At 50.2% G+C, this 22331-nt stretch overlaps 1 protein-coding gene across 1 annotated transcript in view; it reads left to right on the top strand.

Moving 5' to 3' along the window:
• ALDH2 (aldehyde dehydrogenase 2 family member) overlaps window positions 1–22331 on the top strand; it is a 43527-nt gene that overhangs the window by 12151 nt on the left and 9045 nt on the right. The window contains exons 2-11 of the mRNA XM_010378906.2: window positions 4201–4305; window positions 5594–5734; window positions 8048–8127; window positions 9964–10075; window positions 10578–10706; window positions 11454–11567; window positions 12218–12320; window positions 12779–12963; window positions 19253–19417; window positions 21104–21261. Of these exons, the coding sequence (XP_010377208.1) occupies window positions 4201–4305; window positions 5594–5734; window positions 8048–8127; window positions 9964–10075; window positions 10578–10706; window positions 11454–11567; window positions 12218–12320; window positions 12779–12963; window positions 19253–19417; window positions 21104–21261 (1292 nt within the window). The remainder of the gene's footprint in view (window positions 1–4200; window positions 4306–5593; window positions 5735–8047; window positions 8128–9963; window positions 10076–10577; window positions 10707–11453; window positions 11568–12217; window positions 12321–12778; window positions 12964–19252; window positions 19418–21103; window positions 21262–22331) is intronic.

Raw genomic sequence — 22331 nt, 5'->3', positions numbered from 1 at the left:
GGTGCACAGCTGCGGATTCCACCATAGAGATTATGCGGAACAAATTTAGCCTGGGAAGGTGATTCCTGCTAGACCCTTACCTGAGCGACTCCTTCCTGGAGCATTCTGTTACCACCCTGCCATCGTCACAGCGTTGGGCATTCACTCCATGCTTGGCGCAGAGACTTCAGACCCTCACGCGGCTTTATAAAGGGGGATCTAGGGTGATTCCCACACTACAGATGAGGAAACAAAGACACAGGAGTGAGGTCCTTGTCCCATGTGACAAAATCAGGAGCTAAAGAGCCCATATTCAGCCAGGTGCGGTGGCTCATGTCTGTAATCCCAGCACTTTGGGAGGCTGAGGCTGGTGGATCACCTGAGGTCAGGAGTTCGAGACCAGCCTAGTCAACGTTGTGAAGCTCCGTCTCTACTAGAAATACAAAAATTAGCCGGGCATGGTAGCAGGCACCTGTAATCCCAGCTACTCAGGAGGCTGAGGCAGGAGAATCACTTGAACCTGAGAGGCAGAGGTTGCAGTGAGCCGGGATCGCGCCACTGCACTCTAGCCTGGGGGACAACAGCCAGACTTTGTCTTAAAAAAAAAAAAAAAAAAAGCCCCTTACGCCTGTAATCCCAGCACTTTGGGAGGCCAAGACAGGCAGATCACGAGGTCAGGAGATTGAGACCATCCTGGCTAACACGGTGAAACCCCGATTCTACTAAAAATACAGAAAAATTATCTGGGTGTGGTGGCAGGCACCCGTAATCCCAGCTACTCAGGAGGCTGACGCAGTAGAATGGTGTGAACCTGGGAGTCAGAGCTTGCCATGAGCAGAGGTTCAAGACAAGAATCTGGGTGGCTGGGTGCAGTGGCTCACGCCTATAATCCCAACACTTTGGGAGGCCAAGGTGGGAGGATTGCTTGAGCTCAGGAGTTCGAAAACCACATGGGTAACATAGTGAGACCCTCTCTCCACAAAAAATGGAAAATTAGCCAGGCGTGGTTGCATGCCTATAGTCCCAGCTACTCAGGAGGCTGAGGTGGGAGGACCACTTGAGCCTGAGAGGTTGAGGCTGCAGTGAGCCGTTATTGCACCACTGCACCCCAGCCTGGGTGACAGAAAAAGACTCAAAAAAAAAGAGGCTGGGCGCGGTGGCTCAAGCCTGTAATCCCAGCACTTTGGGAGGCCGAGACGGGCGGATCGCGAGGTCAGAAGATCGAGACCATCCTGGCTAACACGGTGAAACCCCGTCTCTACTAAAAAAATACAAAAAACTAGCCGGGCGAGGTGGCGGGCGGCTGTAGTCCCAGCTACTCGGGAGGCTGAGGCAGGAGAATGGCGTAAACCCAGGAGGCAGAGCTTGCAGTGAGCTGAGATCGCGCCACTGCACTCCAGCCTGGGCGACAGAGCGAGACTCCGTCTCAAAAAAAAAAAAAAAAAAAAAAAAAGAATCTGGAGAAATATGGGCTTTTTAATTTTTTTCCTGAAATGGAGTCTCGCTCTGTCATCCAGGCTGGAGGCAGTGGTGTGATCATGGCTCACTGCAGCCTCAACGTCCCAGCCTCAAGCAAGTGATCCTTCCATCTCAGCCTTCTAAGTAGCTGGGACTACAGACGCATGCTACCACACTTGGCTAATTTTTCATTTTTTGTGGAGATGGAGGTCTCACTATGTTACTCAGGTTGTTCTCAAATTCCTGAGCTCAAGCAGTTCTCACACCTTGGCCTTCGAAAGTGCTGGGACTACAGGTGTGAGCCACTGTGCCAGGCCAAATGTCTGCTTTTGACCAGTGAGCCTGGCCACCCCTCCCCAGCCCTGTTGTGAGCCTCGCTCCAGGCTTTGCTTGGCAGCTCGGTATTCTTTATGGTCCGAGACTCTGGCCCAGAGTGACCACGGATGTCTCACTGGAGTTCTAGGCCAGGGCCAGAACATGCAGGGATGCTGGGGCCAAAGGGTCCCCCAAGGAAGGCAAGCAGAGAGGCAGATGTCTTTGCCTTCATGTCACCTGTAGCCTTTGCCCCAGCACTGGCAAGGTGACCATGGACTCTGCCAGGATACTGGTTTACCAAGCCCGAAGGGGACAGCTTTCTGGGAGATGTCTTCTCTGTACTCCCCATGACCATCGCCCAGTGCCTGGAAAGCAGAGCGTGAACTCTGGCACTTTATTTATGTATTTATTTTTATTTTTGTTTTTTGAGACAGAGTTTCACTCTTGTTGCCAAGGCTGGAGTGCAATGGCGTGATCTTGGCTCACTGCAACTTCTACCTTCCAGGTTCACGCGATTCTCCTACCTCAGCCTCCCGAGTAGCTGGGACTACAGGTGCCTGCCACCACGCCTGGCTAGTTTTTTTTTATTTTTAGTAGAGATGGGATTTCACTGGGTTGGCCAGATTGGTCTCAGACTCCGGACCTAAGGTGATCCACCCACCCCAGCCTCCCAAAGTGCTGGGATTATAGACATGAGCACCGTGCGCAGCCTTGTACTTTAACAGGTGACTAGGTAATAGGTAAAGATCCTTTCTCTGAGCAAATGGAGGGGCTTTAGCTCTCTGACATTGGCCTCATGAGGAAGGCAGTCTTTCCCCCAGATGTGGCTTGGTTGGGTGATGGCCTGGTCTGAATTACATTATAGAGGCAGAACTGAGGGTGTCTTGGGACCCGCCCTCCTCCCTGACCCTGTTTTTTATCACTTCCTTTCTGGTTCACCAGTAACTCTGGCCACCTTTGCTTTTTCTCAAATCTACCAGACTTATTCCTGCCCTGGGGCCTGTGCACTTGCTATTCCACAGCCCGGACTGCTGGTCCTCCGGCTCTTCCTGTGGACCCCTCCTTTTCATCATTCAGGACTCGGTCAAATGTCTGCTCCTCAGGGCGGCCTGCCCCTACCACCACGGCTGGAGTTCTCTACCCCCCACCTTAGTCACCTTCTCTGGATCCTTTTCTTCCCTTTGCCTTCATCTGTACAGTCTGAGGTGGTCTTCTGTGTTTGATTGCCTCTTTATTTTCTGGGCACCACGAGAGCATGGTCTTTGTTGGCTTTTGGCTCTACTGTGTCCTCAGCCCTAGAACTGTGCCTGGCCCATCGCAGGTGTTCATTAAGTATTTGCTGAGTAAGTGAAAGAATAATCTAAGGCTGGGCATGGTGACTCACACCTGTAATCCCAGGACCTTGGGAGGCTGAGGAGGGAGTATCACTTGAGTCCAGCCTGGGGAACATAGAGGGACCTCGTCTCTACAAGAAATACAAAAATTAGCCAGGCATAGTGGCATGTGCCTGTGATCCCAGCTACTCAGGAGGCTGAGGCGAGAGGATCGCTTGAGCTTGGGAGGAAGAGGCTATAGGGAGCCATGATCGCACCACTGTACTCCAGCCTGGGCAACAGAGTGAGACCCTGCCTCAAAATAAAATAAAATAAAATAAAAAGAATAATCTAATTTAGTTCTCACAATGAATTTATGTGGGAGTGGAATAGAATGAAGATGTTTGCAAATTGTTTGCCATTCCTTCTAGGAAGAAGGGGAGGCTGTCTCCTCAACCTGGGACTCTGGACTGAGCCTGTGACTCACTTTGACTAACCGAATTTGGTGGCAGAAATGAGGCCAGGTGACTTCTGAAGCTAGATCTTAGGAAGCCGTTCAGCTTCCACCTGGGTCTCTAGGAACACTGTCTCAGGGGAAGCCAGCTGCCATATGGGAATTCGGACTAGCTTGAGCCAGCCATGCAGTCAGGAAGCCCAAGCAGCCATGTGGTGCCAGAGTAGTGAGTGCAGAAGCCATCTTGCACATCCAGCCTCAGAGTTGGATAACTATGGCCCCAGCTCCCCTCACACTGTAGCCATACAAGGGAACTCTGCCCAGATGAGCCCAACCAGGGGACCCTACTGTGGGAGATAAGAAATCACTTTAAGCCACCAAGTTTTAGGGTGCTGTGTTACACAGCAATGGATAACTAGAACAAGTAGGAATATTCTCTTCATTTTTTCAAAGAAACCAAGGCACTGAAAAGTCAAATGACTCCAGATCACTTGGCAGAGTAGGCATTCTGGCCTAGATTGTCTGCAGGGCCTGTGCTTTTCATTTCTAGGCTACACCACTCTGAAATTAATTCATATTTGCTTCTTCTTGTTTTGTTTTTTGTTTTTCCCTTACAATACTGGTAGTCACTATTATTAGGTTGAGAGCTGGTCCTGAGAACTTCTTTCCTTCTCACTGTAGATCTTCATAAACAATGAATGGCACAATGCCGTCAGCAGGAAAACATTCCCCACGGTCAATCCGTCCACTGGAGAGGTCATCTGTCAGGTAGCTGAAGGGGACAAGGTGAGAACTGGTGACTTACCTTGGGGGAGGGATGGATTCGTTTTCTATTTTGTATGTTTTTGTGTGCTAAAAGCTTCACCATTTATGTGTATTACTTTCACAAGTAACAGATACCAATGAAAAATTCCAAGTAAATTAATCAATAGAAACTTCCCTGCAGACAATGGTGTTGATTCACTTAGTGTAGAACTACAGACTTGAAAGTGAATTTGGCAAATATCTAATACAGTGTCTCCTTTCCAGACCTGGAAGTTGAAGGTCAGAGATGGAAACCTTGTTGGGTAGAATTAGGGTCTCCTAAGATCTAGCTCCTGTGGAGGTTTGAATTGTATAGACTGTAGGAACCAATAGAAACTGATAATATTATGTTTACAATTTTTAAATTAGACTCTTAGTAAAAATATTTTGTGTTTTTGGCCGGGCGCAGTGGCTCAGGCCTGTAATCCCAGCACTTTGGGAGGCCGAGACGGGCAGATCACGAGGTCAGGAGATTGAGACCATCCTGGCTAACACAGTGAAACCCCGTCTCTACTAAAAAATACAAAAAAACTAGCCGGGCGAGGTGGCAGGCGCCTGTAGTCCCAGCTACTCGGGAGGCTGAGGCAGGAGAATGGCATAAACCCGGGAGGCGGAGCTTGCAGTGAGCTGAGGTCCGGCCACTGCACTCCAGCCTGAGCGACAGAGCGAGACTCTGTCTCAAAAATAAATAAATAAATAAATAAAATAAGAAAATACAGGCCGGGCGTGGTGGCTCACACCTGTCCCAGCACTTTGGGAGGCTGAGGAGGGTGGATCATGAGGTCAGGAGTTTGAGACCAGCCTGACCAACATGGTGAAACCCCGTCTCTACTAAAAATATAAAAATTAGCTGGGCACGGTGGCATCTGCCTGTAATGCCAGCTACTCAGGAGGCTGAGGTAGGCGAATTGCTTGAACCCGGGAGGCGGAGGTTGCAGTGAGCCGAAATTGCGCCACTACACTCTAGCCTGGGTGACAGAGCGAGGCTTCGTCTCAAAAAAAAAAAAAGAAAGAAAGAAAATACAGAAATTGTCCGGATTCTCATTCCCACCAGGACTTCATGAAAGGAGGGGAAGGTTGTGTTATTCAACCCCGTTGCTGAAGTCTGGTGCTGGTCAGGGCTCTGCTGGGCTAGGAGCATTGTTTACGGGGCAGGTTTTCTATTCAGCGATGTGCTGATGACCCTCTGGATGTGTTTGTATTCAGAGTTGGTTATTACTGAGAAGGCCTGAGTTTTCTAGGAAGGCTTGAGTTTTCCTGTGTTTTCCAGGAAGATGTGGACAAGGCAGTGAAGGCCGCCCGGGCTGCCTTCCAACTGGGCTCACCTTGGCGTCGCATGGACGCATCACACAGGGGCCGGCTGCTGAACCGCCTGGCTGATCTGATCGAGCGGGACCGGACCTACCTGGCGGTGAGTCCTCAGCCTTTCTCCCCCTCAGATCCCACGTGGCGAATGAGCTCGCAGCATCCTGCGAACAGCCAGGAACCAAGCATCCTGCGAACAGCCAGGGGCCACACATCGGACATGGGACTGGTGGGAATGGCGTAGGATGGACACCTGTCGGGGGCACCTCTGTACTAACCAGAGGAGGCTTTCAGTGTCTGCTTTGTTTTTTTGTTTTGTTTTGCTCTTTTGAGATGGAGTCTCACTCTGTATCCCAGGCTGGAGTACAGTGGCGACATCTTGGCTCACTGCAACCTCCACCTCCTGGGTTCAAGTGATTCTTCTGCCTCAGCCTCCAAAGTAGCTGGGATTACAGGCATAAGACACCACGCCCAGCTAATTTGTGTATTTTTAGTAGAGACAGGGTTTCACCGTGTTGGCCAGGCTGGTCTCCAACTCCTGGGCTCAAGTGATCCACCTGCCTCAGCCTCCCAAAGTGCTGGGATTACAGGCATGAACCACTACACCCAGCCTTAGTGTCTCCTTTGATGTGGTGGGTTTGGCTAAGCAAGAAGGATCTGGGGGAGGGGAGAAGAGCTGTGTCAGGGAGGCCTTCCCAGGAGAGAGACCCCTGGGAATGGACACCTCTGCCTGGGCTCCTCCATGGTGGGCATTCTCCCTGGCTGCAAGAAGAGAAGAAACCAGGAGGCAATCTCCTCCCAGCCACAATTGATTCTGCACACAGAAGCCAGAGCGAACCTTCCAGAAGGCAGATTATACGGCCGGGCGCGGTGGCTCAAGCCTGTAATCCCAGCACTTTGGGAGGCCGAGACGGGCGGATCACGAGGTCAGGAGATCGAGATCATCCTGGCTAACGCAGTGAAACCCCGTCTCTACTAAACATACAAAAACTAGCTGGGCGAGGTGGCGGGCGCCTGTAGTCCCAGCTACTCGGGAGGCTGAGGCAGGAGAATGGCGTAAACCCGGGAGGCGGAGCTTGCAGTGAGCTGAGATCGGGCCACTGCACTCCAGTCCGGGCGACAGAGCGAGACTCCGCCTCAAAAAAAAAAAAAAAAAAAAAAAAAGAAGGCAGATTATACATGGCACTCTACTCTTATGCCCTGCATGGCGTGCGATGTCCTTAGGATAAAATCCTCAACATGGTCTGTAAGACCCAGCCTTCAACATGGCGAGATCCTGTCTCTACAAAAAGTTAAAAAACTAGCTGGGTATGGTGGCATATGCCTGTAGTCCTTGCTACTTGGGAGGCTGAGGCAGGAGGATTGGTTGAGCCCAGGAGTTTCAGGCTGCAGTGAACTGTGGTGGCACCACTGCACTTTAGCCTGGGCAACAGAGTGAGATCCTGTCTTAAAAAAAAAAAAATGACCCAGCCTGTTCTAGTTCCATCATCTGAGTCATGCTGCACTGCAGTCCTCATATTCCCATGTGCTCCCGAGCCTGGGCTGCCATGCTTGATGGCTAAGCCTCTTTGAGCATCAGCACTTGCACCTGCCTGGGATGCTCTTTGCCCTGCTGCCATCTGTACTATCCCCTTTGCCCAGTTGCCCCCTACATATCATTCAGGTTCTAGCGTAAAGGGCTCATCTCTAGCTGATATTTCTGGACAGAGCTGGGCAGCCTGGCTCTCTGCTTTCTACTTTTTAGCACTCTTTTTTTCTTTTTTTCCGAGATGGAGTCTCACTCTTCACCTAGGCTGGAGTGCAGTGGCACAATCTCGGCTCACTGCAACCTCTACCTCCCAAGTTCAAGCAATTCTCCTGCCTCAGCCTCCCAGTAGCTGGGAATACAGGTGTGCACCATCATGCCCAGCTAATTTTGTATTTTCGATAAAGTCAGGATTTCACTGTGTTGGCCAGGCTGGTCTTGAACACCTGACCTCAGGTGATTGACCCACCTTGGCCTCCCAAAGTGCTGGGATTATAGGTGCGAGTCACTGTGTCCGTCCTCTAGCACTCTTAACACATGTGACTGAGGACTTGTGTCATTATGCACAGTCTCTTTGCTCTGTAAGCTCCACTCTGGTCTCTATCCCAGCACCGGGATATGGCAGAGAGCAGAAGCTAAAAGAGTGTGTTATGTGAAATCACTGAGTGAGAAGTCAGTGCCTCATCCTGCCTGGCCCCCTTCCTCCCTCTCTCTGCCTTTGGAGAGACCGTAGCAATAGTCCAGAGATGCCAGTGACATTTGGCAGCACAAAGGGGACTCTCACCCTGGGCTTGCATCAGCCCTTCTCAGTCCCAGCCTTGGCTCCCTCTGTCAGCCCTTTATGTTCCTCTCATTCCTGCACCCACATCTCTGCTGACCTTGTTTTCTTCTCAGGCCTTGGAGACTCTGGACAATGGCAAACCCTATGTCATCTCCTACCTGGTGGATTTGGACATGGTCCTCAAATGTCTCCGGTACGGGCTCAGATTTCCTGTTCTTTGTTCTGGCAGGGGAAAAGGGGAAGCAACATTGTTAGGAGGTAAAAATTAAATTACAAAAATTCAAAAGGGGCAGGGTGCGGTATCTCATGCCTATAATCCCAGCACTTTGGGAGGCTGAGCCAGGCGGATTACCTGAGGTCAAGAGTTTGAGACCAGCCTGGCCAACATGATAAAACCCCATCTCTACTAAAAATACAAAAATTTGCTGGGCATGGTGGTGCACACCTGTAATACCAGCTACTCAGGAGGCTAAGGTAGAAGAATCTCTTGATCCCTGGAAGTGGAGGTCACAGTGAGCCAAGATCATGCCACTGCACACCAGCCTAGGTGACAGAGTGAGACTGTGTCTCAAAAACAAAAACAAAAATGAAAAACGAAAAACAAATAAATTACAAAAATCCAAAAGGATCACAGCTGTGAGAGAAGCCTACTCCATTTAGACTCCTGCTCGTGGGAAAATCCTTCAGTATCACAAATTGTGACTTAGTCATAAATGCTTTCTTTTGTTCTTGAGTCACTCTTGGTACTTTCTCTGTTACTTGGAACTTGTCCATTTTATTGAGGTTATCTAATTTGTTGGTGTACAATTGTTCACAGTATTCTTATAATCCTTTTTATCTCTGTAAGATCTGTAGTGATGTCTCCATTTTCAGTTTTACTCATTTGGGTCTTCTCTCTGTTTCTTAGCCTAGCTACAGGTTTGTCCATTTTGTGAATGTTTTCAAAGAACCAAACTTTTGGTTTTGTTAATTTTATTGTTTTTCTATTCAAGAAAATATTCTCTTTTGTCTATCTCTGTTTCAGTATTTATTGTTTCCTTCCTTTTACTAGCTCTGGGTTTAGTTTAATCAAAAATGTTTTATTGATTGATTATTATTTTTTTTGAGACGGAGTCTCGCTCTGTCACCCAGGCTAGAGTGCAGTGACACAATCTTGGCTCACTGCAACTTCTGCCTCCCGGGTTCAAGCGATTCTCTGCCTCAGCCTCCGGAGGTGCTGGGATTACAGGAGCCTGCCACCACACCTGGCTAATTTTTTGTATTTTTCATAGATGCAGGGGTTTCACCACCTTGGCCAGGCTGGTCTCGAACTTCTGACCTCATGATCCGCTTACCTTGGCCTCCCAAAGTGCTGGGAATACAGGTGTGAGCCACCATGCCTGGCAATACCTTGTTTCTTAAAAAAAAGAAAGAAGGTCGGGGATGGTGACTCACACCTGTAATCCCAGCACTTTGGGAGGCCGAGGTGGGTGGATCATGAGGTCAGGAGTTTGAGACCAGCCTGGCCAAGGTGGTGAAGCCCTGTCTCTATTAAAAATACAAAAAATTAGCCAGGCATGGTGGCGGGCACCTATAATCCCAGCTACTCGGGAGGCTGAGGTAGAGAATCGCTTGAACCCACAAGGCGGAGGTTGCAAAGGTTGCAGTGAGCCGAGATCGCACCACTGCACTCCAGCCTGGGTGACAGAGTGAGACTCCTTCTCAAAAAAAAAAAAAAAAGAAAGAAAGAAAGAAAAAAATTCTAATTCCTGGGCATGAGCCCCAGCGAGTGGGATTAGTATATTGGAAGTAGACTCTTGGGATCTGGTTTTTTTACAAGAACCCCAGGTGATTCGGAGGCTTAGGGGTTAGCTACCTAGAGTAGATTATCATGACCTTAGCAGTCACTTGTCTTTCTCTGAATAAGCCAAAAGCAAGGGCAGTTATCAGAAAGACTCAGCTGGACCTGTTTGAGTCTTCTCTTTCTGCCAGGGTTTGCAGGGGTCCCTGACTATCGTTGATTAGAGCTTGAATGTTTCTTTTTTTAAAGGTATTATGCCGGCTGGGCTGATAAGTACCACGGGAAAACCATTCCCATTGACGGAGACTTCTTCAGCTACACCCGCCATGAACCTGTGGGGGTGTGCGGGCAGATCATTCCGGTGAGTCCAGCCTCCCTGGAGTTTCTTCAGGGTGCCCTGAGATTTGGCAGTCTTCCAGGCTCTTTGCAGAGGTTCTGGGGGTGGTGTTGGAAGGCAGCCTGGGTGGCAGGTAAGAAGATGGGCTCTGACAAAGCCAATCCGGTTTGAGTCTGAGCCCTGCCACTCGTGAATTCTGTAACCTTGGGCAAGTCACTTATCCCCCAAGCCTCAGTTTCCCCATCTGAAAAGTGGAAATGAACACAGTGCCTGTCTTAGGGAGGTAATTAGGGCTTAGCATGGTGTCATGGATGTAAAAGCACAAATAAGTATGAGTCTCTGTCATCCTCATGCACCACCTGCCTTGTCCATCCATCTTAAAACCACGATAGACGGAGTTAGGGGAGGACACACAGGGTGCAGAGAACTTGGTGCTACTTCTGTCCTCTGGGGGTGCCACCTTCCACTACCCAGTGTAGTTCTCTGAGGAAGCTTGGATTTCGAGGGCTGCTGCTGTTTGTTGCAGTGGAATTTCCCGCTCCTGATGCAAGCATGGAAGCTGGGCCCAGCCTTGGCGACTGGAAACGTGGTTGTGATGAAGGTAGCTGAGCAGACGCCCCTCACTGCCCTCTATGTGGCCAACCTGATCAAGGAGGTGCGTGGCTTGTCCCGGTCTTAACCTCTAAATGCCCTTGTTGAGGCTTGTTCTAAAGAGTTCTGAGGAGGGTCTCAGGGGTCCCTAAACAGGGAGGTGTGTTTTTGGAGCCCCCATCATCATGTGAACCAGAGTGGCTCCCTCTTACCTCTTTTCCACATTGGTCTTCACTGCAAGATCCCCTTTGAAGAATTAAAAATATTGCTCCAGGCCGGGCTTGGTGGCTCACACCTGTAATCCCAGCACTTTGGGAGGCCAAGGCAGAGGATTGCTTGAGCCCAGGAGTTTGAGACCAGCCTGGGCAACATAGCAAGACCCGGTCTCTACAAAAAATTAAAAATCAGCTGGGTGTGGTAGCACGCACCTGTAGTCCCAACTACTTGGGAGATTAAGGCAGGAGGATCACTTGACCCCAGGAGTTTGAGGCTGCAGTGAGCTATGATCACACCACTGCACTCCAGCTTGGGTGCCAGAGAGAGACTCTGTCTCAAAAAACAAGCAAAAACCCACTATTGTTCTAAGTGAATGCTGTCAGGGGAGGGGCAAAGACACAGGGAATCCCAGCGAACAGGCTCCTTCTCCGTCCCATTTAGAATTACCATGTAGTGCCCCATAAAACTAGCTTCTGCCCATGTGTGTCCCTTGGCAGACTGTCCCACCTTCTCTGAGAAAGGATGTGTCTTCCCCTGGTTGAGCCTTTTGGAACAGGAGGGTGACTCCCAATGTCCCCTGGCTGTTTGCTCACAGGCCGGCTTTCCCCCTGGTGTGGTCAACATCGTTCCTGGATTTGGCCCCACGGCCGGGGCCGCCATCGCCTCCCATGAGGATGTGGACAAAGTGGCATTCACAGGCTCCACCGAGGTAGGGTGACCCTGGCCTCAAGCTTGCAACCTCCTTGGCCCAAGTTCCCCCTGTCCTCAGTGGACAACATGCTCAAGGTGAGCTCCCGGGTGTCAAGTGGAGGCCTCTTCCTCCAGGACTTGCCTGTGCAGAGCTCAGGCGAGGACCCTGTAGGTACCAGGAGGGGTGGGCAGGGTTGAGCCCTTTGTGGTCTGGTTGCCACACCAGCTGCCCTTGGGAGGGGCCGGTGTCCCATGTGGACTAAGGAGGCCAGGCCTGGCCAGGCTCCACATAGCGCAGAGCTGACCGCTTGCCCCAAATCAAAGCACCTTGGCCAGGTCAGACTCCTTGACCAGGACTGCCATTGTGGTTAAAAATTAGCCTCATGTGGTGGTGTGTGCATGTGGCCCCAGCTACTTGGAAGGCCAAGGCAGGAGGGTTGGTCGAGGCTGCAGTGAGCTGAGATCACACCACTGCACTCCAGCCTGGGTGACAAAGCAAAACCCTGTCCAAAAGAAAAAAAAAAGTGAATGTCTATTTGGTGAAATTCTCTAGGTCTCTCTTGGTCCAGTTGCTCACTCAAGCCGTGGGGACCTCTGTTCTGTGTCTACAGAGTACTGGGCTCTTTCTCCCCGCACTGAGAGCTCTTTCCTGTCTCTCTGTCCCCACAGATTGGCCGCCTCATTCAGGTTGCTGCCGGGAGCAGCAATCTCAAGAGAGTGACCCTGGAGCTAGGGGGGAAGAGCCCCAACATCATCATGTCAGATGCCGACAGTGAGTTTCCAGCTGGAGGAGGCCTGGCCTTGAAGGCAGCCCTGGCCGCCTGTGTTGTGGGTCCAGCCGATCCTGTCGCCCCCACTGCCTAGTGGTGTTGGTTGCTGTCCCTCGGGCCTCAGGATAAGACGCCAACGGCCTCAGGATAAGACGCCAGCGCAGGGCCCGCGTGGCCTGGCCTTGGCCTGTCCCCAGCCTCTCCCTGGCTGCTCTCTGCAGCATCAGGCTAGGCCATGCCCCTGCTATCTGACTCATCCACTCGCCGCCATCACGCCCTTTGTCCTGGTGGACAGTGGGCTCCCAGATCACCCCTCTTCTCCCTCTGTCTGTCTCTGGCACTCAGCAGGCATCATCCCTGACAGTGGTGGAACAGGCTTCGTTGGTTAGGCGGCCACAGGGACCAGGGTCCTCCTCCTCTTCTCATTGTTGCCTTTCTGTCCCCTGACCACTTCCCGCAGTGGACTGGGCCGTGGAGCAGGCCCACTTCGCCCTGTTCTTCAACCAGGGCCAGTGCTGCTGTGCTGGCTCCCGGACCTTCGTGCAGGAGGACATCTATGACGAGTTTGTGGAGCGGAGCGTTGCCCGGGCCAAGTCTCGGGTGGTCGGGAACCCCTTTGACAGCAAGACCGAGCAGGGGCCGCAGGTGAGCCAGGCAGTGCAGCAGGGTCTGGGTGTCCAGAGCCAGCATGAGAAGCAGAGAGGGCATCAGGTTCAGATCAGTTGGGACTGGGTTCAGGTCTCAGCTCTGCCACACAGCAGCTGTGTGCCCTTGGGAAGCTATGTTCCCTCCCTCAGCCTCCATTTCCGCATCCCAAGCCCTGCCCTGCCTCATTTATGGGGTGGCTATGCTGTGGAAATTAATCCTGGGAAGCACTTTGTAAATTGCATATATGTAACAAATACCAGGAGTGCCTGCAAAAGGGAGTGTGTGTTTGCAAGACCTTGGTCATCAGTAGAAAGGTATCCACCAGAAGATATACAGCCCTGCGAAACTTGGTGTCTGAGAGTCATGATATAACTAGTGTAGGGACCTTATTTCACTTCATGTTTTGAGCTGTTTGATTTTATTTATTTATTTATTTGCCTATTTATATTTTAGAGACAAGGTCTCTCTTTGTTGCCCAGGCTGGAGTGTAGTGGTGCAATCATACCTCACCTCAGCCTTGAACTCCTGGGCTCAAGCAGTCCTCCTGCCTTGGCCTCTCAAAGTGCTGGGATTACAGACATGAACCACCGCGCCTGGCCTGGATTTTACTTTTGAGCAGTTGTAGGTTTATAGCAAAATTGTGCTGAACATGCAGGGGGTGCCCATATGTTCCTTTGCACCTCTCTGGTCCCCCAGTTTCCCCTTTATTCACATCCTGCACAAGCGCGGTTCATCTGTTAGTACTGATGAGCCAATACTGGTACTTTATTATTAACTTAAGTCTGTAGGGTACATTTGGGGTCACTTTTTTTTTCTTTTTTTTTGGAGACAGAGTCTTGTTCTGTCGCCCAGGCTACAGTGCAGTGGCACGATCTTGGCTCATGCCTCCTGGGTTCAAGCAATTCTTGTGCCTCAGCCTCCTGAGTAGCTGGGACTACAGGTGCGCACCACCATGCCTGGCTAATTTTTTGTATTTTAGTAGAGACAGGGTTTCACCGTTGCCCAGGCTGGTCTCGAACTCCTGAACTCAGGCAATCTGCCCTTAGGCGCCCAGCCTTGGGGTCATTTTTTGTGTTGTACTTACTATGGGCCTAGACAAATGTATCATAATATGTATAATACCATCATTCTAGTATCATACAAATAGATTTGTGCCCTGAAACCCACTGTCCTCCACCTATTCCCTCTCTTCCTCCCCTGAGCCCTGGCAGGCAACCACTGATTTTTATTTTATTTTATTTTATTTTTGAAACAGTCTCGCTCTGTCACCAGGCTGGAGTGCAGTGGCGCGATCTCAGCTCACTGCAACCTCTACCACCTGGGTTCAAGTGATTCTCCTGCCCCAGCCTCCTGAGTAGCTGGGACTTACAGGTGCATGCCACCTTGCCCAGGTAATTTTTGTATTTTTAGTAGAGACAGGGTTTCACTGTGTTAGCCAGGATGGTCTCAATCTCCTGTCCTGGTGATCCACCCACCTCGGCCTCCCAAAGTGCTGGGATTACAGGCATGAGCCATTGTGCGTGGCCGATCCTTTTATTGTCTCTATAGTTTTGCCTTTTCCAGATTGTCTTACCCGAATCATACAGTAGGCAGCCTTCTCAGACTGGCTTTTTTCTTTTAGCAGTTTGCATTTCTGGTTCCTCATTGGGGAGCCACAGCCATGTCTGAGGATGGACTGGCCTTGCCATGGGACAGGGTTATGTGCCCAACATTCCCCTCTGTGATTTTTTTTTAGAGACAGGGTCTTGTTTTGTTGCCCAGGCTGGCATGCAGTGGTGTGGTCATGGCTCACTGCAGCCTCAACCTCCTGGCCTCAAGTAATCCTCCTGCTTCAGCCTCCCAAGTAGCTGGGACTACAGGCACTCGTCACCACACCTGGCTGATACTCATATTTTTTGTAGAGACGAAGTCTTGCTATGTTACCCAGGCTGATCTTGAATTGCTGGGCTCAAGCGATCCTCCCACCTCAGCCTCCCAAAGTCCTGGGATTGCAGGTGTGAGCCACCGTGCCTGGCCTCCAACATCTCTATCTTTCATAGCTTTATTGAGATATAATTCATGTAGTGTGAAATGTACCATTTTAGTGTATGATTCAGTGATTTTTAGTAGATTTACAACATTGTGCAACTGTCACCACTAATTCTACAATATTGTCATCACCTCCCCAAAATATCCTGTACCCATTAGCAGTCACTCCCCATTCCTTCCCCCACCAGGCCCAGGCAACCACCAATCTATGTTCTGCCTGTAGATTGATCTATTGTGGACGTTTTATACAAATGGAATCCTATACTACATGGTTCTTTGTGTCTGGCTTCTTTCACGTAGCATATTTTCAAGGTTCATCCATGTTGTAACAAGAATGTAACAAAACATAAAAGGCCAAGTAATATTCCATTGTGTGGATAGTGGATAGACCACATTTTGATTTTTCCATTCATCTGTTGACAGACACTTGGTTGTTTCCACCTTTTGGTTACTGTGAATAGTGCAGCTAGGAACACTAACATTTCTTTCTTTCTTTTTAACAGTCTCTGTCACCCAGCCTGGAGTGCAGTGGCACCATCTCGGCTCACTACAACCTCCACCTCCTGGGTTCAAGCAATTCTCCTGTCTCAGCCTCCTGAGTAGGTGGGACTACAGGTGCACGCCATCACGCCCTGCTAATTTCTGTATTTTTAGTAGAGACGGGGTTTCATCAAGATAGTCAGGCTGGTCTTGAACTCCTGACCTCAGGTGATCCACCTGCCTCAGCCTCCCAAAGTGCTGAGATTGCAGGTGTGAACCACCGCACCTGTCCTAACATTTCTTTTCTTTTCTTTTCTTTTCTTTTTTTGAGACAGAGTCTCCCTCTGTCTCCAGGCTGGAGTACAGTGGCACGATCTCGGCTCACTGCAACCTCTGCCTCCCAGGTTCAAGTGATTCTCCTGCCTCAACCTCCCAAGTAGCTGAGATTACAGGCGCCCACCACCATCCCCGGCTAATTTTTGTGTATCTCTTTAGTAGAGGCGGGGTTTCGCTATATTGGCCAGGCTGGTCTCGAACTCCTAACCTCGTGATCCGCCCGCTCAGCCTCCCAAAGTGCTGAGATTACAGGCATGAGCCACTGCGCCTATCCTAATGTTTCTTTTTGTCTCATTTCTCTTGGTGGCTAATTATTAAGGTAATATGAACTTGCATTAATACATTTAATGAGAAAGTGTATAGGCTATGTGTGGCAGCTCACATCTGTAACCCCAACACTGGGAGGCTGAGGCAGGAGAATCTCTTGAGCCCAGGATTCAAGATCAACCTGAGCACTACAGCAAGACCTTGTCTCTACTTAAAAAAACAAAAAAACAGGCCGGGCGCGGTGGCTCAAGCCTGTAATCCCAGCACTTTGGGAGGCCGAGACAGGCGGATCACGAGGTCAGGAGATCGAGACCATCCTGGCTAACACGGTGAAACCCCGTCTCTACTAAAAATACAAAAACTAGCCGGGCGAGGTGGCGGGCGCCTGTAGTCCCAGCTACTCGGGAGGCTGAGGCAGGAGAATGGCGTAAACCCGGGAGGCGGAGCTTGCAGTGAGCTGAGATCTGGCCACTGCACTCCAGCCCGGGCGACAGAGCGAGACTCCGCCTCAAAAAAAAAAAAAAAAACAAAAACAAATCATGACCAGCCTGGCCAACATGGTGAAAACTCATCTTTACTAAAAATACAAAAATTATTCAGACATGGTGGTGGGCACCTATAATCCCAGCTACTCGGGAGGCTGAGGCAGGAGAATCACTTGAACCTGGGAGGCGGAGGTTGTGGTGAGCCAAAATCGCGCCACTGCACTCCAGTCTGGGCGACAGAGTGAGACTCTGTCTCAAAAAATAATAAATTTTGTTATTTATTTATTTATTTATTTTTTAAGACGGAGTCTAGCTCTGTCACCCAGGCTGGAGTGCAGTGGCGCGATCTCGTCTCACTGCAAGCTCCGCCTCCCGGGTTTACGCCATTCTCCTGCCTCAGCCTCCCGAGTAGCTGGGACTACAGGCGCCCGCCACCACGCCCGGCTAGTTTTTTGTATTTTTTAGTAGAGACGGGGTTTCACCGTGTAGACCAGGATGGTCTCGATCTCCTGACCTCATGATCCACCCGTCTCGGCCTCCCAAAGTGCTGGGATTACAGGCTTGAGCCACCGCGCCCGGCCAAATTTTGTTATTTTTTAAAAAAGCAAAAAAAATTAGCCAGATGTAGTGATGCGTGCCTATACTCTCAGCTCCTTGGGAGGTTGAGGTGGGAGCCCAGGAGGTCAAGGCTGCAGTGAGCAGTGATCACACCCCTGCACTGCTGACTCAATGGCAGAGTGAGACCCTGACTCTTTTTAAAAAAAAGGTGTGGGCCGGGCGCAGTGGCTCAAGCCTGTAATCCCAGACTTTGGGAGGCCGAGACGGGCGGATCACGAGGTCAGGAGATCGAGACCACCCTGGCTAACACGGTGAAACCCCGTCTCTACTAAAAACTACAAAAAAAAAAAACTAGCCGGGCGAGGTGGCGGCGCCTGTAGTCCCAGCTACTTGGGAGGCTGAGGCAGGAGAATGGCGTAAACCCGGGAGGCGGAGCTTGCAGTGAGCTGAGATCCGGCTACTGCACTCCAGCCTGGGTGACAGAGCAAGACTCCGTCTCAAAAAAATAAAAATAAAAAAATAAAAAAATAAAAAGGTGTTTAATGTAAAAAATAAGACTCTGTTGCATTTCTTTTATTCTCCATCGGTAACCACACATGAACACAGTTATGTTGTTGTATGTTTTTTTTTTTTTTAATAGGCCGGGTGTGGTGGCTTACCCCTGTAATCCTAACACTTGGGAGGGAGGCCAAGGTGAGCCAATTACTTGAGCCCAAGAGTTCGAGACTAGCCTGGGCCACATAGCAAAACCCCATCTCTACTAAAAATATAAATATTACCCAGGTGTGGTGGCGCACACCTGTAGTCCCAGCTACTAGGCAGACTGAGGTGAGAAGATCACCTGAGCCCAGGGAGGTTGAAGTTGCAGTGAGCCGTGATTATGCCAGTGCTCTTCAGACTGGGCAATGGAGTGAGACCCTGTCGCCCTTCCCCCTATCCTATAAAGGAGTATATAGTGCATATTCTACAAGCTTTCCTTCTTTTTTTTTTTTTTTTTTCTTGAGACGAGGTCTCACTCTGTTGCCCAAGCTGGAGTGCAATAGCATGATCTCAGCTCACTGCAACCTCCACCTCCCCGGTTCAAGCAATTCTCCTGCCTCAGCGTCCCGAGTAGCTGGGACTACAGGCATGTGCCACCATGCCCAGCTTATTTTTGTATTTTTAGTAGAGATGAGGTTTCACTGTGTTGGCCAGGCCGGTCTCGAACTCCTGACCTCGTGATCCGCCTGCCTCGGCCTCCCAAAGTGCTGGGATTACAGGCATGAGCCACTGCACCCAGCCCAAGCTTTCCTTCTTTTTACAGACTATCTTGGGCCATCTTTCTGTGTCAGTTAGTTCTCAGATCTATTAGTGACAACAGAATATATCGAATGCACCGTAATAATTTTAACCAACCCCTCTACTGATTTATACTTAGAATTGTTTCCATCTTTTGCCTTTACAAAATGCTCCCCAGCCTGGGCAACAAGGGAAACCCTGTCTCTACTAAAAATACAAAAATTAGCCCAGCATAGTGGCGCATGCCTATAGTCCCAGCTAACTCGGGAGGCTGAGGTGGGAGGATCATTTGAGCGTGGGAGGCGTAGGTTGCAGTGAGCAGAGATCACACCACGGCACTCTAGCCTGGGTGACAGAGTGAGACCCCGTTTCAAAAACAAAAATACAAAAAAAAAAAAAATACTCCCTAGTGAATATCCTTGTTCATTTCTCTTTGTGCATATGGAGAATAAATTAATTCCTAGAAGTTAAATAGCTGGGCCAAAGGGTCTGAGCATATAATTTTTGAGCAATATTAATAAACTACTTGCTCTAAAGGCTGTACCAGCCTGTCATCCTTCTAACAGTGTATGTAACAGTCTCTTGCTATCAGTGTATTTTCTTCCTAAACTTTTTGGTGATCTTATAGTTGAAAAGTAAAAATTGATTTGATGTCCTTTTCTCTGGTAGGCTGAGGAAGTTGGGCTTTTTTGGTGCTTTCTGCTATTGGCCCTGTGTGTTTCCTCTTCTGATCTTGCTTACTCATGACCTTGGTCCATTTCCCAGTTGTCTTGTTGCCTGCATAATTCTAAGCCTGAAGCCTAGGAGAGGTCTGAATCCGACGCCTCCATAATTCTGGGTTCTTTCTCCCACAGGTGGATGAAACTCAGTTTAAGAAGATCCTCGGCTACATCAACACTGGGAAACAAGAGGGGGCGAAGCTGCTGTGTGGTGGGGGCATTGCTGCTGACCGTGGTTACTTCATCCAGCCCACCGTGTTTGGAGATGTGCAGGATGGCATGACCATCGCCAAGGAGGAGGTGAGCACCTGGGGCCGGTGTTCTGGGAACGTTTTTGGTGGGAGACGTGGTAAACATTTCAGCTTGGCATCCTGCCACTGTCACCCATCTGTTGGCTTGGGGCCAGATCTGGAGTTAATGCCCAGAACCAGTGCCCATAACAAGTTATTCATAGTATGTATCTGATCTTGTCGCTCCTCTTCAGCTTGTACCCTCTGTCTGGGAGATCGTCTGCATTCCTTAGCATGGCCTGCAGGCCTTCATGTCATGGCCCTCAGAGCCAAGAGTCTAGGAATGACGTTGCCTGCTCCTTCCCATGACCTTTTTTTTTTTTCGTTTTTTTCAGTCAGAGTCTTGCTGTGTTGCCCAGGCTGGAGTGCAGTGGCATAATCATGGTTCCTTATAGCCTTGAACTCCTGGGCTCAAGTGATCCTCCCACCTCAGCCTCCTGAGTAGCTGGGACTACAGGTGCTCACCACCATGCCTGGCTAATTTTTAAAAAAATTTTTAGTAGAGGCTGGGTGCAGTGGCTCATGCCTGTAATCCAAACATTTTGGGAAGCCGAGGCGGGTGGATCACCTGAGGTCAAGAGTTCGAGACCAGCCTGGCCAACATGGCGAAACCCTGTCTCTATTAAAAGTAAGAAAAAATTAGCCCAGTGTGGTGGCGCTTGCCTGTAATCCCAGCTACTCTGGAGGCTGAGGCAGGAGAATCACTTGAACCCGGGAGGCTGAGGTTGCAGTGAGCCGAGATCATGCCACGGCTCTCCAGCCTGGGCAACAGAGCAGGACTCCATCTCCAATTTTAGCCACGCCTGGCTAATTTTTGTATTTTTAGTAGAGACAGGGTTTCACCATGTTGATCAGGCTGGTCTCGAACTCCTGACTTCGTGACCTGCCCGCCTGGGCCTCCCAAAGTGCTGGGATTACAGGCGTGAGCCACCACACCCGGCTTATTTTTTCTTTTCTTTTTTTGAGATGGAGTCTCACCCTGTCGCCAGGCTGGAGTGCAGTGGTACGATCTCGGCTCAGTGCAACCTCTGCCTCCTGGGTTCAAGCGATTCTCCTGCCTCAGCCCCTACTAATGGCTGGGATTACAGGCGTGCACCACCACGCCCAGCTAATTTTTCTTATTTTTAGTAGAGACAGGGTTTCACCATGTTGGCCAGGCTGGTCTCAAACTCCTGACCTCAGGTGATCCACCTGCCTCGGCCTCCCAAAATGCTGGGATTACAGGTGTGAGCCATTGTGCTCAGTCAAAATTTCTTTCTTTTTTTTTTTTTCTTTTTTTAGTAAATACAAGGTCTCACTGTGTTTGACAGGCTGGACTCAAACTCCGAGACTCAAGCAGTTCTCCCACCTTGGCCTCCCAAAGTGCTGGGATTACAAGCGTGAGCCACAGTGCCCAGCTGACTTAAATTCTTTCACACTAAATCTACATGTCACGTGTGAATAACATACCTGGCAGAATTGTTTAGAAATGGGATACTGTATGTAAAGCCTGGGGACCACAGGAGGAAGTTGGCCCCTGTTAGCTCCATTCCTTCTGTGTTCTGCTGAGCTTGATGATTGTTGTCTTCCCCTGGAACTGTTAGAGCATGGCTGGGGGCTCATCCCCCAATCTGGAATCATCTGTTCTGCTCTGCGAGAGCTCAATGGCAGGTGCCTCTGTGTTGCTGAACCCCCTTACTCTGCTCTCTCCCTCCAGATCTTCGGGCCAGTGATGCAGATCCTGAAGTTCAAGACCATAGAGGAAGTTGTTGGGAGAGCCAACAATTCCACGTACGGGCTGGCCGCAGCTGTCTTCACAAAGGATTTGGACAAGGCCAATTACCTGTCCCAGGCCCTCCAGGCGGGCACCGTGTGGTAAGAGCCTTCCAGCAGCCCCTCACAACCCAACAGAGATTCCTCAAAGCCAGGGCCTTCTGGAATCCAGTGGTCACCATCCTGGAATTTGGGGAGCTGGGCTCAGTTTCTCCTGGGTCAGGGTGTGATATTGATTTGAGAGGTCCTGCTACCTCACCTCCGAGGGATCAGGCTTCTCTGTGGTGCAAACGCCCTGCACCTGTCCTTGGCAGGCAGCTGGGTGGCGGGCCTCCTCCCCAGCTGCCTCAGGGCAGGAGACCAGAGCAGAGGGACCCATGATTGTGACACTGATCCTAAAAACTTAGGCCCTGCTTCACACTTAGCCCCCACTAGGATGGCTATTTTTTTTTTTTTTTTGAGACGGAGTCTCGCTCTGTCACCCAGGCTAGAGTGCTGTGGCCGGATCTCAGCTCACTATAAGCTCCGCCTCCCGGGTTTATGCCATTCTCCTGCCTCAGCCTCCCGAGTAGCTGGGATTACAGGCGCCGCCACCTCGCCCGGCTAGTTTTTTTTTTTTTTTTTTTGTAGTTTTTAGTAGAGACGGGGTTTCACTGTGTTAGCCAGGGTGGTCTCGATCTCCTGACCTCGTGATCCGCCCGTCTCGGCCTCCCAAAGTGCTGGGATTACAGGCTTGAGCCACCCACCCGGCCTCTTTCCTCTTATACTAGTCCTCTTCAGCACAGACCCTTCACGGGTGTCAGGCTGGGGGACGATCAGGTCTTTCCCTTCCCATGAGGCCATATTTCAGACCATCACATGGGGAGAAAGGGGAGAAACCTTGGACAATACCTAGCTTTCCTAGGCAGAGGTACCTGCGACCTTTGGCAGTGTACGTGTCCCTGGGTACTTGGGATTAAGAGAATGGTGATGACTTTTCACAAGCATACTGCCTTCAGGCACTTGTTTAACAAAGCACACCCTGCACAGCCCAAAATCCTTTAAACCCTGAGTCACCACAGCACATGTCTCTTGCAAGGACAAGGTTGGGGGTAGGGTCACAGATTAACAGCATCTCAAATACAGAACAAAATGGAGTCTCTTATGTCTACTTCTTTCTGTATAGACACAAT

The sequence above is a fragment of the Rhinopithecus roxellana genome, chromosome 10 (assembly GCF_007565055.1).
Source record: "Rhinopithecus roxellana isolate Shanxi Qingling chromosome 10, ASM756505v1, whole genome shotgun sequence".
NCBI lineage: Eukaryota > Metazoa > Chordata > Mammalia > Primates > Cercopithecidae > Rhinopithecus > Rhinopithecus roxellana.
This window is presented reverse-complemented; position numbering and strand designations above follow the sequence as displayed.